We start from the raw sequence: 16,023 nt of genomic DNA, 5'->3' as shown, positions 1-16,023 counted from the left end.
TTCCGTTTCACTGATATATTTACAGTTTGCTTTCTTCCCTATTTTTGCATTTAAATCTACCGCAGAATACGTTGATAGACATTTTAAATAAATTCAATAAATATTACAGGATAAAAGAACGACGTCCGTAAAGGATAAGCATCTTTTAAGCACATTGATTTTTTCGCAAAAAAAAAAAAAAAAAAAAAATAGAGAAGCGAATTATTTAATATTTTGTGCAACGAGTAAAACAGTGATATACAATGTACATATATTCCTATTCTGTTTTCCTTGAATAATGATATACGAATCATGCTCAGTCAATAATATCCCCGACAGCATAAACTGCCTGACCTCGTTGGCTTCGTCACACAACTTGCGACGCGTAGTCAAACGAGAGAAGAACGACTGTCAACAATGGTCGCGCTTGTCCAGAGGATGTACAGTTGACCATAGAGGTTGACACGTACATACAATATATTAATTAGAATAATTCATACACACATATGTAACATTAGCATTAAACTAGGCGTCGGTTCCTACATCGAGACTTCTCGAGTCCTGATTCGAGTCGTGCTGGCTCCCGCCTTCGGAGCTCGCGTTGCTCGACTGATCCGAACCCTTCTTCACCTTGGGCTTATACTCCGTGATAGTGACGGTAACATTGTTGACCGTTACCTCGTTCGATTGCGCGGTGCTACGGTCGATATTTTTCAGACGCGGCGGATGCCTGTTTTTGCGCCTCAGTTTATCCAGTTTGCGTTCCTTCTCTTTGACGCCGCTGGTCGTACTACCGCCACTCCCTTCTTTCTTGCCCGGTTTCAGAAGTGGTACATATTGTTGCTGCGCAACCTGGTGACGTGACAATATTGATTACGTATTAAACTCCGACATCGAGATAATATAGCGTGAGAAATAAATTGAACACACAAATAGCTGCGTACAAGAATAGCAGATAAAAGAGGCTTGTTCCTAAGTATACGTACATTGCAGAATTATTAGACTGACCTGTTGAGCTACCAATTGGGGGTTTATGCGGGGTTTCCGCGTAGAGGTTCCTTTGCGGACGTCACACATGAGGCACTTAAATGCTTCCGCTGTATTCCTATAAGTGCAGACACTGCAGTCCCAATAATTTTCTTCCAAAACCTTCGCCTGACGTTTTCCGCTTCCCGAATGGTTCATTGTTCGTTGAAGTCGATCGTAGAACGCTGTACCTTCTCAAAAGAAAGTTTCCCCTCTTTTGAGGCACCTTCGGCCTCATTAAATTTTGCAGTTTTGTGAACACCGGATAATTTCCAACAGAGCGTGACTAAGGATATACAATAAAAGCGCTAGACACAAACGTCTCTAAGGTAACGTTCCGTACATCAACTAAGCGAGATACACAACAGTCTGTTATAATCGATCGCTCCGTATTGGCCACCTATGTCTCTATATTGTATCACTCTGACATTACACATTTTCTTCCAATGAGTCTGTAACAGAGAAATATAGTCTCGTTAATGGAATACATTCAAAAACATTGCGAGAGACATTTCTATATAGTCTTTCGTGTTATATTTAGCAATCGCAAAATATTATTATTTATAAAACTATGAGTTTATCGACACATCTTGTAAGACTATTATTTAGATTGGCATTTGAGATGAAACCGAGACACCTTGAGAAAAGATATTAATAAATACTTAAAAAAGACAGCCAAAAATGGATCGTGTCTCGATTCCTTTAACTTGAAAAGACATAATTGAATCTCAAACTAGTTTTCAAATTAGCAATCCTTACATAAGGAGTTTATAGAAGAAAGCATCGACTTTAACAACCGACGTGCTACCGCCTCTATCTATCACTACAGAATTGACCTCTCATTTACCCCAAGAGTTAACTCACATTATTTACACTCGCCGCGTTCACCAATAGTGAATTTGCTCGCGCTGGTAAACACCGGGGATTCTCTCCAGTGGCAAAGGTTTAGTCCGGTACTCTCCTATCCCCTCTCAGCACAGTAAAATCATCCTGGATTTAACGTTCTATTATCGGGCAATGCTCTTCCTATATTGTTCACGCTCTCCTCGACCAAGGCGAGAACTCGCATTCGTCTCGAGACGTATATTGTACTCTGTCCGATCCGTTCAGAGCGTTGAGTTTGCTCTCTCCCCGAAGAGCTTCTCTCGAAACCCCGCTTCCGGAGTTCCTCGCTCGGCGACGACGTCCCGGGGTCGTCACGCACTCGTCAGGCCCGGAGTCCCGCCGGCGACGAGGTCACGGGTCGGCGCATCCTCCCAACGACGAGGCGGATGGAGCTCGTCGGCGCATCGTCGCGCGCGTGTATGCCAGGGTGTGTGCGTGTGCGTGTGCGTGCGCGCCCGCTACACGTTACACGCGTGTCCTACGTCCTACCGCGAGTGCCCGCTGGTCCTCCGCGTTCGCGCATTCCAGCGCCCTGGCGTCGTCGGTCGTCACTGATCGTCAGCGACACGGGGCCAACAGGGGTGACTGGGGGGGGGGGAGAAGGGATGAGGGAATCTCGCGGAACGTCGCGAGGAGGAGGAGACGGCCGTGATCCGTTCGAGTCGCGCTTGGTCGCGCTACCGAACCTGCCGTCCACCGTCCGTCATGCCAGCGTGACGAGCGTGCTCGTCGACGATCGTCCTGGCGAGCGAAATGCGAATACTGCTCTGCTGGCGGCTGAGGAGGTGGGGGGAGGGGGGTGCGTAGTGCGCACCTCGAAGCGCGGGAGGACAAACGGCGTCGGACTCGGTCGGAGTCGGTGGTGGAGATAGAGGAGGAGAGCGAGAGGAGAGGATATTGACAAACAATCCGGTGGCGATTGCGTACGGCGCGGCGGTCGCGCGCGACTGCTCGTGTTCCGTTCCGTGTTCGGTTCACGGCGGTCCACTTCCGCTCGTTTCTCTTCCGCCATGCGCCATCGATGCTCTGTTTACATCCACGTCGCGATCGGGAACATCGGGGTACTCGAATTTATCTTCCGTACCTGGCGTCGGCTCTGCCACTTGGCAGAATGTTCTTTGTAGCTGAACTTTCTGCACTTTTTATCATTCCCTCTCTCTCTTTCGCTCCGTCTAACTGTACAGTGTACATCTATTTCACTTTGAGCGCAAAAAGGGTAACAGCAAAAGGCAAAAGATATCGGAGTTGGAGAGGTTGGAGTTGGAAAATAATCCACTCGCGGAGTGCAGCTCGGTGCCCGCCTGCCCGCCACCCCGCCAGTCGGCCAGTGCTCGCCCTCGCCCTGCTCGGCGCGCGTTTTGCTACGTTCTTTCTCTCTCAGGTCTCTCGTTGCATTTTTGCGATAGAGTCAGGCAGTCAGGTTACGGTCTCTCGATCCGCTTAAATGTGATCGCGAGAGGGAAAGTTTCTTGCCGTTCTTCTGCCGTGTTACGTGGACGCGGACAATCGACATGGTAAGTGCGACACGCGGCAGCTCTGACATTCGCTCAGCACTTAGGTTAGCAGGTGTGAATAATGGGAACGCAATAAAGCGACTTTCTCTTTCGAAGTTGTATTAAGATTGCAAGTAGTCGCGGTCGGTCCGGTGAGTCCGTTCACGGCGGTCTTTTTTCTACTCCAACTTTGAGTTTAACGCATAAGTATGGAAGGTCTATGGTCCAACATCATTTAGCAAATGAGTGGTCTTTTAGATGGACTATTTTATTTTTTAGGATGTTCCAGATGGTATAGACAAATCATGGGATCATCCATGGACCACCGAAGAGATGAGGAAGAAGAGGAGAGAGTGGAGTCTGGCGGGTGATGCCGGACTTCTCAAACATCTTCAACAATTTTCCGAAGTATGATCTGTCGCTTTGCCGAATGTAAGATTGGACGGAGAAGAATATAGTTGTAGCGCGTTGTGCCACTTCTGTAAATATACCACCTCTTGCTTGATTATATTCTTTCCTGATACTTTGTTGATTTTTCAAAATCAAAATTTATCGACAATTTTTAACGTTGATAACTAGGTCAGTAAAGTCACTTGTTATTTGTTTTTGATCGTCGGTCAACAGCTTATCTGAATTATCTGCATGAATGATTGAACATCACGTACTAACGAAATTATAAATTCTCAAAAATTGACAAAGTATCAGAAAAATGTAATCGAGTAAGAGGTAATATTAATAAAAATTCAAGAATTTCTAAAATTGAAAGCTTAAAAACTTAATTCGTAAAATTTTAAATTCTTGAAAATTGACAAAGTATTAGGAGAAATTAATTTAGTAAGAGTTAGCACTAATAAAAATTCAAACATTGCTAAAATAGAAGTTTAAGAACATACATTCGTATTTGGCGGTGTGTTGCACTTTGATTTCGTGTAAAATTCTAGAACCTGGTGTCCAAAGCTAACAAGACTCAAGCTGCTCTGGATACATTAACGACGCAGTTAAAAGAAACCGGGATCCTGGTGGATAATGTTACTAACGCATCCTTGGCTTTGGCCAATACCCAATTTATTGAAAGTCGTGTGCAGGAAGATGATATAGAGATTAAAAAGAGTTCTGAGGAAAAGCAGGAAGTAAGCACTTGTTTTTAAGAATTAACGTTTTTCTATATATAATAATATATTTCCTTTTTAACAAATATTTTTGTTGAATCCATGTCTTTCAATATTTGGATGAAATACATTTTTATCTTGTCTCATTAGAATGCGAAGACTCAGGATTCGGCACCGGAGAATCTCTTGGCTAGCATAAGCGAGAGCGTTAAACAAGGTTTAAACATAATGGATGAAAAGTACAAAGTAATGGATGTGGCTTGCAGCGATAGTGAGGAAGAAGATGAGGGTGATGCGGTGGTATTCAGGTAGTGTCTTTATTCTCTCTCTTCTCGCCATTCTAGACCATTTAATTCGTGCTAAAATTCAATCGGTTTACAGTGTCATTGTGGGACCCAATGATCCATATCAAGATCGGCCCTTGCCGTACGTTATCGGCTCCGATAAGTGGGTAGCATCGAATAAGATAGGTTTGGAGAGCAGCAGCAGCGAATCCGAACAAGCCGATGAAGAGAGGGAGGAATCGGAAAGTGAAAAGGAGGACGCGGATACGCGAAAGGTGTTTAACAGCCGACATAATCCGGAGATAAATATAGCGAGATTGTCGTCCTCCTCCAGCGATTCGGATAACTATAATGATCACAGCAATGACATATCTTATGGGAATAATAATAAGGCGGATATTTTATCTCGGAATAATATAAATTCTGCTTCGGAGTCTGCCACACCTAACAATGTATCAAAGGTAATTAATCTTGTAAACTTCGCGATATCTGATATTTAATGTGGAGATTTGATGATTTTTAAAGATAAAACTTTATATTTCAAAGATGAAGTAATTAGTATCTTTTTCTCTTGCAGGCGTCGAATGAAACGACGCCTAATTTTGCAGAAGAGTTAGCCAAACGATTAGGCACCGTTCGCCAAGCGCAGAAACCTGCTGCTGTGGATGAAACCAGTGAATCGTCGATTAATCGACTTAAAGGTACGCAGTTAACACTTTTGTCACAAAAATATAAGCTGCAAATAAAATATTCGCCAAGTTTGTTGACTGTTAATTTTTCTCAGATGATCTGTTTGCGTCCGAGAAGGATGAGGATGTGTTCAACGGTTCTGATAATTTGTTTAGTGATAAAAAGGATCTCTTTGAGGATCAGGTGTCTGCAAATTTGTGGAAGGAGAAGCCGATCAAATCTTACAAGAATAGTAATATCATACCGGCCAGTATAGACGTGCCGCCGCCGATTAGTATAGTTTGTAAGTATTTTTATACTTGCGTTCTCGTTTCACAGTAGATTTATCTTCTCTAATTCAACCGTATTTTTAGCGACAAAGCCAAAGTCAGCGATCGACGATCTATTCGCCGATGCCGATTCAGAGGAAGACTCGGATGACATCTTTTCGTCGAAGAATGTCGTTAAAAAACGCACGAAAGAACCTCCCGCGAGCGATAACGCCCATCCCGCGAAAGTGGACGACATGCCGAAGAGATTCTTGGACGTTATAACTACCAACATCGCCACGGGTAACGTCGCCACGAGCACACCAGAATCCAACGTCAACGCCACAAGCCTGTTCAGCGACGACGAGAACGATGATGCAGATCTGTTTGGCAACTCCAAGAAGCAATCTGACACACCTGCGAATGTGCCATCGTCTATAAATACGACTCAGGAACCAAGTAAAAAGGTAAGCTGCCTCGATAATTTTTTTATACAGTCAAATTTAACGAATGTTCAGTCAGTACATTTGCTCTGTTATTGCTAACTGAATTAATTTCACTCAAATTTAATTCCTAACACGTTGCATGAATATTTTTATTTAATAATTTAGACGTTTATATATATATATATATTATATAATACTGATCTTCTGCGATAAGTAACGAAACTTAAAATTATTAAACTGGTTTGAATATGAAGATAGAATAATACTGTTATCTTATTCTTATGATTTATTATAATTATAGTATTTTATTAAATATTATAATACAGGACAAAATCTATTTCTGAGGAATAAAGGCTAAAATAAATTGCAGAAACCTGTTGGAGGCGAGTGGATACTCGGCAACGTTTTGACGTCGGACATCGAGAGCAAACTGTCCAGCCGGATAATGCAACGACGACAAGAGTCGTCTGAATCTGACAGTGACGCGCCAGGAAATTTTGATAGCGCGGCGAGAAGCAACATTGAGTCAACGTCCGCAGTCACGAATCGCAGTTCGCAGAATCCCGCGGATAATATATCTACAATCGGGACCGCCACCAACAGCAGCGGGATATCGATGCAGCCGCCGAGCATTGATAACACTGGATCCGGTTTGTGGTAATGTTCTTTTTTGTTAATTTAATTTCTTTTCAGATTAACTAGGGCATTCTACAATTGAATAGATACATATCCCAGTCGCTAAAATTATGCTGAGTATGTAAAGATCCTTATCGCTCCCTTTATTTTAGACAATCATAATATTTTGTTGCTAGCACGTATTTTAAAGCGGTAATATTTGCGCTAAGCTATTAGATTTTATATAAAAACGTAGAATTCACTTGAATACTTAGATATCGAATGTATAAGGAGACAACAGTCGCGCGCATTAAACGTAGACATTAACTGCTTAAAATGAATGACTCTCAGGTTGTCAAGTTACATTCCGCGAGTGGAAACGATCCGATGACACACGATACCGACGTTTCCCGAGGTCAGCACATAAACAAAGAGAAGAAGCGTGGCTTTATTGCGTACACACTCGCTGGATGAGCTAACGCTGCATCCAGAATGCAAATAAGAATCGTCAGTGTCGTTTCTCTGCGCTAGCTGCGCCCGAGTATCATTTAGAGAGATAGTTAGCGCATTAAAGAGAGAGAGAGAAAGAAAAAGGAAAGTCAATTTCTTATTCCGTAAACGTGGATACCAGCGCACGCATCGCTTTCTTTCAGCATACGTGTGCCAAATACTTATGGTGTCATTAAATTGATGATCCAAACATTAGTCATTCGCCTTGCCCATTACGCGCGCTATGACGACGTAGTACTCGTGTAAATACCATGGCTGTACTGGCTAGTTCAAGGCGAGCCTCTCTTCAACACGGCCGAATGTATTGCCTGCCGCCTGTCGTTGTTGGCTCTAGCTTGTCAAGAAGTGACGATCGGACACGCAAGAATTGTGAGTGATTCGGTATAAAGTGATAAAAAAAAAAAAAAAAAAAAAAAATTTGCAAAGTATGCAAACTATTGTACATGAGAATCTTCTTCGAACTTTGACGAATGGAAAACAAATAGAAATTGCGCACGGCGCAAGTTGTGCTTTGATTAAATTCGTGCCAAAAGTTTACTCGCTTTCTTGAAAGGATACTGTAGTTTTCCGCTGACTCCGAGAAATGAATGGTAAGCAAGCAAGAATTGTAAGGCAATGAAAATCGGTCAGGTGAATGGATTCGAGCGAAAGCGGCGTTTACTCACGTTTAATGCCGTGCCGGATCGTGCCGGAGGCAGTATGCTTCTTCATTCGGCTTGAAATTTACGGAAAAGTGAAGATTGCTTGAGAGGGAAGTGGTTTTTGTGTTTTTGTACAACGGAAATGTGAACTAAGCATAGTGAGCTACAGAGAATACGTATCCGGATAAACTCGGTTGCACGTTATCGCGCGAAAGACGAATAAATTCTTTATCCAGTCTCGATAAACGATAGGGAAGTGGAGAGGTAGAATATTCTGACGAATTATGACAGGAAAGATTTATTTCTGACAATATTTCCTTATCTGTCCGAAAAATATGATTTGAAAGTTTTTATTTATTTCCGCGATATTATTAGCTAATAAGTAGAGCTAGAGAATGTCCCGTTACTCGGATTCCATCTGTGGCAAAAAGTATGGTAGATCAGCAACTTCGGGATAATGTCTACCCTTACAAATCGGTTGTGCACAGCAATCTGGAAAAGGTTTGCCTGGTCTTTCAGGCATCATACCAGTAGCTTCCTGCCCGGGATTACACGCCATTGACGGGCATCTGGAAAGAAATTGAATAAAATTAGATTGCGAAAGAGAGATTTGATAGAAAATTTACATTAGCGATTGAAAACGCGATGGAATCTTGCAATTGTGCAAATTCTATTGCAAATTCTATCGCGAAATACGGAGTGTGCTGTTAATTATTTAAAATATATCAATCAAAAAAGAAAGACACTTATTGTCAGAAATGTGAAAAAAATAATATGAGATTTTTTCATTATAAAATGTTTTCTCATAAAATGTTTTTATATAATTATACGATGCTTTGACTTACGGGGCCATAGTTACTTGACCGTATGTGTCACAAATCAACTCCATGCACGGGGCAGCCGTGTGTTTACCCACACTGACCACTTGTTTTCCAAAAAGGCAGCCACCTAAAGGCATATCTGTGTGATAAAATTCGAAAGTACTGTCCGAAAAAAATATGATTCGAAAGTTTTTATTTATTTCCGCGTTATTATGTAGCTAATAAGCTACATTGGTTTCGGAATGATCCTAGTCGTCTAATTTGCAAATCTGCCAATGAATCTGCACGTGTACGATAATCTCTTCACGTAGCAAGTCTTTTGAGAAAGTACTAATGGCAATATCGTGTCGTTTATAAATTGGCTAAATTATTTTACACACATTTGTTTTACAGTGTCCGGACGTAACAATGTCTTTTCCTCAGCGATAATCTCATAATTGGAGAATTATGCAACATACCTCGTACTTGCGTCGCAGAGTAACCCACCCCGCCGCAGATCAACAGCAAAATCGCGCAGATGTAACTCTTCATCTTGCTTTCTTGCTTAGGGAGTCACTAGGAAGAAAAGACGATATTAAAATTTCGAAAAACCACCTTTTATATACCGTTTCTCCTTCTTTCTGTCTGAAGTTGAATAGTTAGAAAAATGATCGAGAATGAAATAACAGACCCGAAGTCTAAAAATTACGTGTATCAGAGGTCTAAAACTACAAGTGTCGCTCTGCGACGTTTTCCGCCCTTTTTATACCCGAAATGGCCAGAACCCCCCCGCGCAAGATTCTCATCACTTCCTACGCGTCTTAAGGGAAGAGGTTTTCTAGTAGAAGTTTCTAGAAATATAGTTTTGGGCCCACCTGAGCCTCAGCTCATCAACGGCCGTCCGATGACCGTAGGATAAACCAAATATTTGTATTGACCTGAGCGTTCGCTCGGAATTCCGAGCTAGCGAGCGTCGTCTAAACCGTTCAAAAATTCCAACGTGAGTCGTCGAAATTTTAGTATACAATTTCCGTACGCAACAAAGATAACAAAGAACAAGGATCAAATTAGCATTAGACTCGCCGACATTGAATTAAACACGACCTCTTATGACCTCTTTTCAGCTTCGTTGAACATAGTGCAATTATCCCATTTTACTTCACACACGATGCATTAATTATTAATTATATTTGTCTTTTGCGAAATTTTGCTGAATTTAGTATTTAGTTCTCTGTATGTTTTATGTATGTGCGGAACGTGCCCTGATGGAAAACATCTTTTCAGTTTTAGCTAACTGAACGTCTCGATTGAGATTTGGCTCACCTTGACACAGAATGGTTTAAAATGACAATGATAAGGCGTTTATTTGTCGTAGCGATTTCGATTCTTTTTCGACGGAAATGAAACGAAACGGCAGGAATTTCTTATATCTCGGGATCCTTCGTTCTCACGCCTAGCACTACCCCACGACTGCTCCACCGAATTTCTTATATCTATTTTTATATCTTCTGTTCCGTTTCACGGAAGACTTGAGCGCTAGGTTTAACTGTGTGAGAAATAGTTCTCTTTCTTCTGCATTAAGATGCCTATTAAGGAGCCTATTAAGGAACCTATTAAGATTGATAATCTTAAAAGGTCATAGACGTATATATACTAATTGCCTTTTCACCTGTAATCTCGTCGAGGGGGTGATAATGGAAATCAAGAGAGCGGAGAGATTTATAAACAAATCGTTAACCCACGAGTTACTGCGCGATAAAGCCACCCATCAGAAGCGCTCTTAGCTTTTTGTCAATTACAGCGTATCAGACGCATTATGCATAATATCAAGCAAGTTTCAAGGTTGTGGATTATTTATCGCTCAGCGCTGGAGTTCAGATTAAAAAATGTTTGAGCAAATAGAAATTTTCGTTAGCTCGAATACTCTATCCATGAGTGTCCATGACACAAGGAGTATGTATCGAATGACAGTCGAAAAGTCGCTGAAGCTAAAAAAATGGCTATTTATTTTCCTCATTTTTTAATAAGTGGACAGAATGAAACGAATTAAATATTACTTTGTAAAAGAAACCCGTCACTTTTATTAGCGCCTGATGGAAAAAGAATTATAGAAGGAATAAAATAAAATATATATTATTTTCATACATATACGTGCTATTTATTTCTGGTTTTGATTGAGAAATGAGTAGTATTATTCATCGCTCAGCTCATAAAATAAGAATACTTAGTAGCCTTTTTTTTCTTCAGGGTGAACTTCCAGCCGGCGATGTCTTCGACGAGGCTCAAGTCCGAGGATATCTATCGCGAACGTGTTACCAGTGATAGTCTGTTCGCGGCGCGAACGCATCATCCCGCCAACGTCAATTCAGCGAACGCTAACAGTGACAACCAGCAACAGCAACAGCAGCAGCAGCAGCAACAGCAATCGGGACAGGAGCCACAGGATATTTCGTCGGTGTTGTTACAGGACGACGTATTCGATAACGACGACTTGTTCGGACCGCCGCCGTTGCCCAGCAAATCGGACTCGAAGCGAGCGGGCAAGTCGAAAGTCTCGTCGCTCTTCGACGACTCCGATTCTGGCGACGAACTCTTCTCCGCCGCGAGCTCCGGCTCCAGATCGCAGAAGAGTACGGATTTCCACGCCACGGCGTCCTCGAGCGACCGGACAAAGCCAGCTCCGAAAAGTGGCGGCTTGTTCGACGACGACGTGGATATATTCGGCGGCAAGGACGCCCCGGACGTCGATATATTTGGGGTGGCATCGAAACCGAGCTCGAGGGACGCGGCCCCGAATGACCTGGACTCGGTAGCGCCGAAGAGCAACAAGGGTAAGTTGAGCACATGCACAAAACGCTGTATTTTTACATAAAAGTAGTAAAAGATTGTTTTATTGTAATTCGAGGATATGAAGGACCTTGCGAATGTTTGTTAGAAAATTTAGAAATAAAAATAATTTTATAATTACATGTTTTTCCGTAAATATTACGCTTTGGAATTTAAAAATTTGAAGAATGTGCTTGATATTAAAAAAAAAACCTATTCAAATCCTCGTTATAGATAATTCACAAAACACGAGGATGGAACCAAAGAAGATCAGCTTGTTTGAAGACGATGACGATGATGGTGACTTATTTGGCGCGAAGCCGATGAAATCAAAGAACGAACGTAAGATTGATCTCTTCGAAGATGAGGGTGATCTGTTTTTATCGGCTAAGACCTCGATAGAGAAAGATGCAGCAGTGGAACCAAAGACCGACGTCTCCAAGAACGTCTCTAGTCTCGAAACGGAAAAGAAGGACAGAAACGATTCTCCAGATTATTTAGACGGACTATTTTCGAAAACCACGAGACCCCGCAGTCTTCTGTTTGAGGACGATGATTACGACGATCTTTTCGGTAAGAAGGATACAGCGTCGCACGAAGGCGACCGACTGAAATCCAAAGAAGAAGTCAGGAAAGACATTGCTGAGCAGGCCCAGAAACTTCCTGAAGAAAATAAAAGCCCGTTAGAGTCATCAAGTTTAAATCGTAACGTTAAAACAACCGCGGAGTCAAGCGATTCCTCGGCAAGAAACGACGTGCATGAAGAAAAGAATGAAGCTGAAGTCAAGGAAACGCCTTCCAACGTCGAGGAAGACGGCACAGTGAAAAAGAATTCTCCGCCAAAAACCCTGAGCATCCGGACGATCTCACCACCGTCCGAGGAACATGGCAATCAACAGGTACCCCGACGATTGGTGTCCGGCAAGATAAAGAACCTAATGGGGAAGATGGGTGACTTAAAGATACTCTCGCCAATGGATGCACCGCCGTTGTGGAGGAAAAGCGAGGATAAGACGGACGAGGACGAAGACGTCGTTGACCGGGACAACGGAGATCTGGGCATCAGTGGTCACGTTTCACCTCCGAGTGTATCAGGTAGTTACCGTTTAACAAGATTTCTGTTTACAAACATCTTAATTCTTTTGATCATCAATCTTTGTCAGATGGAGAGAAATCTTATACATCACTAACTAAAAAGTACGAAGAAAGACAAGTTTATAAATGATGTGATTTACGTAACAATGTATAGATCACATAATTTTCAAAAGATATTATTTTAAATTGTGATAAAGTCCATTATATAGCGAATCGTAGGAGGATTAATATTTTGTTTAGGATATTTGTTATCAAAATTTTTAATTGGAGAGAGAGAGAGAGAGAGAGAGAGAGAGAGAGAGAGAGAGAGAGAGAGAGAGAGCGAAGAGATGATATAAATAAATTTTTTTTTTACAGAAGATAGCGCGCGGAAGGAATCCTCTTACTCGACAATTTCCACTGCTAGCAACGCGGAAGCGGCCATGAATTTCGATGATTTGGCTCAAGTAGAAACGTTATCCACTACCGCGTCCAAGGTTCTTATCAAACTAAACTATATTGATTTATTTAATTAAGTTATATTGTATTTTATTAAAAATTTCTTAGAACAAAGAAAACAAATTAAGACAAAACGTAAGCTCTTAACACATTTCTCTGAAATCGAATTTTCTTCTCTTAAGTATATTCCGTCTTTAATTTTGAGACGTGACAATGTATTCTTGAGTTACTTTAAATAATTCACATTTTGTCTTTCCCTTAATTTATTGTGGCCATTTTTCTTATTAGAGCCGAGTGAGGATCCAAGCGAAACGCCGCCCTCAAAGCCGACACGCCCGAAAATCCGCGTTGCGGCACAGCGGTATCGACTTCGACACGGTCGACAACGCGGACAACGATAATTCTCAAGAAGAGAGTCACACTAGCACCTACTCGTCCAGCAAAGACCCATCTGCCGCTCCGGCGATCAGCTCTTCCGATCGCTTAACTGCCAATGATAATGTTCAGCGCTCGACGGCCGATCCTTCTTCCTTGGACGACAGGTCCGAGCTGGGTAGCATCAGCAAAGAGAGCTCGATGAGCGTAAACAAGAATACTCTTCTGTCGCCGTCCACCGACGAGGAGGACTTGTTTGATGTACCACCAGATTTACCGGAAGATCCGCAGAAGGAAGATGCACTATTTGGCAGGGCACCGATACTCTCACCGATCGACGGTGGACAATCTGACAGAACGCCCGTTGCTGTCGAACCTTTAATAGATACCGCGATCAGAAAGGTCGACAACATTGGTACTGATGTAAACGCGACAAACAACGAAAGTGATAAACAAAATTTTAGCGAATTGGCGCGATCGGACGTCGATACCAACTCAGATACGTCGAAAAGTACCAAAAAGAGAGATGATAAGCATAAGGAAGTGGCTGATGAGCGAGGTGAGGTGAGAAGAGCGTCCAGCGAAGAGCCGAGCGATCCTCTGCGCGACAGCACCCACGATCCACTGAAGGATCCTAGTCAGTTGTTCGCGTTTGTCACGAAAACACCATCGCCAGAGAAAAGCAAGGGATTGCTATTTTCTGAGCCGGATGACAGTCTCTTCTCCAGCGGGTCGGCGAAGAAGCCGAACGAGCCGAAAAAGGAGATTTTAGATTTGTTCGCGGACGATGACATGGGCGGCGATTTATTTTCCGCGGCGCCGTTGAAGAGGACGGTGAAAAAGCCGTTGCGGGACACGAAAATCGGTCTCTTTGGCGACGACGACGACGCGCAGAACGGCGAGGACGACAGTCTCTTCGGCAGCTCGTCCAGCAAAGCGAAGCTGGACAGTCAACCATCAAATCCTGCTTCAGCCGGTCGAAAAAAGAACATTTTTGACGACGACGAGGACGACGATTCCAGTTTGTTCGTCGAATCGTCCGGCCATTCGCAAAAATCGGATAGCGCATCGTTCTCGGAGCCTAAGCACGAATCTCAAGTCGACTCTCAAGCCAAGAGCTCGAATTTGAAAGATATCTTTGGCAACGCGCCGTGCGACGACGATGACGACGACGTTGATCTTTTTGCCACGAAAAAAGTTGTTCCTAAGAAAGTCGTCGCGTCGTCTAAGTCCCTGTTCGCGTCGGACGACGACGACGACGACGATGACGGCCATATCTTCGGCAAGCAGCCACCCACGTCGACGGAGTCGAAAGCGAGGACGACGACGATCGCGCCGAGTTCAAGAACGGTCGTGAAGAAACCGGTCACCAGGGATCTGAAGAAAACGGCCGAGAAGATCGTCGAGGACCCGCTGAGCCTCCTTCAAGACGATTAACTCAGTTTCCTTGAGATAAGTATCCGTAAGATTTTCTGTTAGCCACACGCTCAGCCACAAAAGTTTATGCGCGTCTAGGAAAGCGAGGAAGATATTGAATGAAGTACAAAAATGAAGAAGCTTGCCCTTTTTTCTGCCATTTCTTCAAAGAACTGTACGCGAATGCGCGTGTGATTAAAATTAATTAATTTAACACGCTAATATGCAATCACTCAATTTTCTCAACATGACATAATATTCAATTTTCATATCAGACTTGTTGACGGGCATGTGTAATGTTAAATAATGTACACACTTTTAAAATCTTACACGTAGTCTTTTTATATTGTTTATTTTCGCTCTGAGATATTGTAAAATGTATGCGTGTAGAATGTTTCAATGCACTGAATAGACTTTTGTAGCTGAGGCGTATATATACATACATATATATATATATTTTTTTATTTATATTTTGTTAGCTCACACAAAATATGTTGCCCGTATAATATAAAGCGTGTTATATGTTGGTAAAACGGGTAGCGTGCAATTCGCGAGCGACGGAGAATATTATTTCTAGCTTATATTTATTATATCGCGAGACGGATCTGTGGATTATCTGTTTCTGTACGCGTGCCACATTAGAGAGAATATGTCTTGTCTTATTCGTTGACGAAGTTGCAATAGAAGGATATTCATTTTCTCCTCTTTCTTTTTTAGCATTTATTCGAAATACAACGAACGTATAATTAGTTTACGGCGGTATCGAGAGATTTTAAAGAGTATCGTTGTGGAAGTCGCACTTCACTCGTGCAATAAATGTATATTTTCTCTACCATCCGCCTTGTTCATCCTGCGTGTAAATTCATCTCGCCCTCCTGTGATTTACGCCATGTATATATTATTCTGATGAGTCATACACGTTAGTAAAATAAAATTTATTCGATGACAATATTATCGCAATTCTTTTAATAATCCTGGATAATAAATACCATTGAATACCATTGAAGTTCCGCATCCGAGCCTTTGCCGCGAAACAAATTTGAGATTTATCTCGCGAAAGGTTTATGGAAATAAATGGTATGGTAAACTTCGCAAAAAAAAACCTGAGATTAGTAAAGCGATAGTTTAAGTTGGAAAAAAAATCAAT

The 16,023-nt window shown here is 42.3% G+C and overlaps 3 protein-coding genes across 7 annotated transcripts; 1 reads left to right on the top strand and 2 right to left on the bottom strand.

The window, feature by feature from the left end:
• On the bottom strand, positions 1 to 2,686 carry Rybp (ring and YY1 binding protein). The gene is made up of 3 exons (XM_077425490.1): positions 1,870 to 2,686; positions 988 to 1,457; positions 1 to 831 (listed from the first exon to the last, which is right to left on the bottom strand). Exons 2-3 carry the CDS (start codon positions 1,162 to 1,164, stop codon positions 505 to 507), a joined length of 504 nt encoding a protein of 167 aa, XP_077281616.1. The 5' UTR covers positions 1,165 to 1,457; positions 1,870 to 2,686; the 3' UTR covers positions 1 to 504.
• A 453-nt stretch (positions 2,687 to 3,139) lies between these two features.
• On the top strand, positions 3,140 to 15,827 carry Nclb (PWP1 homolog no child left behind). 3 transcript variants are annotated; one of them, XM_077424492.1, is made up of 13 exons: positions 3,140 to 3,404; positions 3,663 to 3,791; positions 4,325 to 4,513; positions 4,643 to 4,800; positions 4,874 to 5,237; positions 5,354 to 5,477; positions 5,561 to 5,749; positions 5,820 to 6,181; positions 6,531 to 6,817; positions 10,974 to 11,557; positions 11,787 to 12,647; positions 13,008 to 13,123; positions 13,374 to 15,827. In XM_077424492.1, exons 1-13 carry the CDS (start codon positions 3,402 to 3,404, stop codon positions 14,895 to 14,897), a joined length of 4,890 nt encoding a protein of 1,629 aa, XP_077280618.1. In that variant the 5' UTR covers positions 3,140 to 3,401; the 3' UTR covers positions 14,898 to 15,827. The 3 variants fall into 3 exon arrangements, with proteins under 3 accessions (XP_077280618.1, XP_077280611.1, XP_077280620.1); XM_077424485.1 differs by having other exon boundaries at positions 13,005 to 13,123; XM_077424494.1 differs by lacking the exon at positions 3,140 to 3,404 and having other exon boundaries at positions 3,663 to 3,815; positions 13,005 to 13,123.
• On the bottom strand, positions 8,109 to 10,327 carry LOC143908157 (uncharacterized). Of its 3 annotated transcripts, none has more exons than XM_077425550.1 (4): positions 10,050 to 10,327; positions 9,206 to 9,302; positions 8,772 to 8,886; positions 8,109 to 8,495 (listed from the first exon to the last, which is right to left on the bottom strand). In XM_077425550.1, the coding sequence occupies exons 2-4, from the start codon at positions 9,276 to 9,278 to the stop codon at positions 8,330 to 8,332; spliced, it is 354 nt and encodes a 117-aa protein (XP_077281676.1). In that variant the 5' UTR covers positions 9,279 to 9,302; positions 10,050 to 10,327; the 3' UTR covers positions 8,109 to 8,329. The 3 variants fall into 3 exon arrangements, with proteins under 3 accessions (XP_077281676.1, XP_077281693.1, XP_077281685.1); XM_077425567.1 differs by having other exon boundaries at positions 8,772 to 8,874; positions 10,050 to 10,321; XM_077425559.1 differs by lacking the exon at positions 10,050 to 10,327 and having other exon boundaries at positions 9,206 to 10,018.
• Positions 15,828 to 16,023: the final 196 nt, after the last annotated feature.

This window comes from Temnothorax americanus, unplaced genomic scaffold (genome assembly GCF_048541705.1).
Source record: "Temnothorax americanus isolate GAGA-0224 unplaced genomic scaffold, ASM4854170v1 Scaffold11, whole genome shotgun sequence".
NCBI lineage: Eukaryota > Metazoa > Arthropoda > Insecta > Hymenoptera > Formicidae > Temnothorax > Temnothorax americanus.
This window is presented reverse-complemented; position numbering and strand designations above follow the sequence as displayed.

Bases quoted from the DNA above. Each gene is read 5' to 3' on its own strand.
- Rybp (XM_077425490.1), bottom strand. From the start codon at position 1,164: ATGAACCATTCGGGAAGCGGAAAACGTCAGGCGAAGGTTTTGGAAGAA. The intron at 832-987 runs GTCAGTCTAATA...TCACGTCACCAG, and splicing joins CCCAATTGGTAGCTCAACAG to GTTGCGCAGCAACAATATGT.
- Nclb (XM_077424485.1), top strand. The intron at 4,514-4,642 runs GTAAGCACTTGT...TTGTCTCATTAG, and splicing joins GTTCTGAGGAAAAGCAGGAA to AATGCGAAGACTCAGGATTC. The intron at 5,478-5,560 runs GTACGCAGTTAA...AATTTTTCTCAG, and splicing joins GTCGATTAATCGACTTAAAG to ATGATCTGTTTGCGTCCGAG.
- LOC143908157 (XM_077425550.1), bottom strand. From the start codon at position 9,278: ATGAAGAGTTACATCTGCGCGATTTTGCTGTTGATCTGCGGCGGGGTG. The intron at 8,887-9,205 runs GTATGTTGCATA...TTTATCACACAG, and splicing joins CTCTGCGACGCAAGTACGAG to ATATGCCTTTAGGTGGCTGC. The intron at 8,496-8,771 runs GTAAGTCAAAGC...ATTTCTTTCCAG, and splicing joins GGTCAAGTAACTATGGCCCC to ATGCCCGTCAATGGCGTGTA.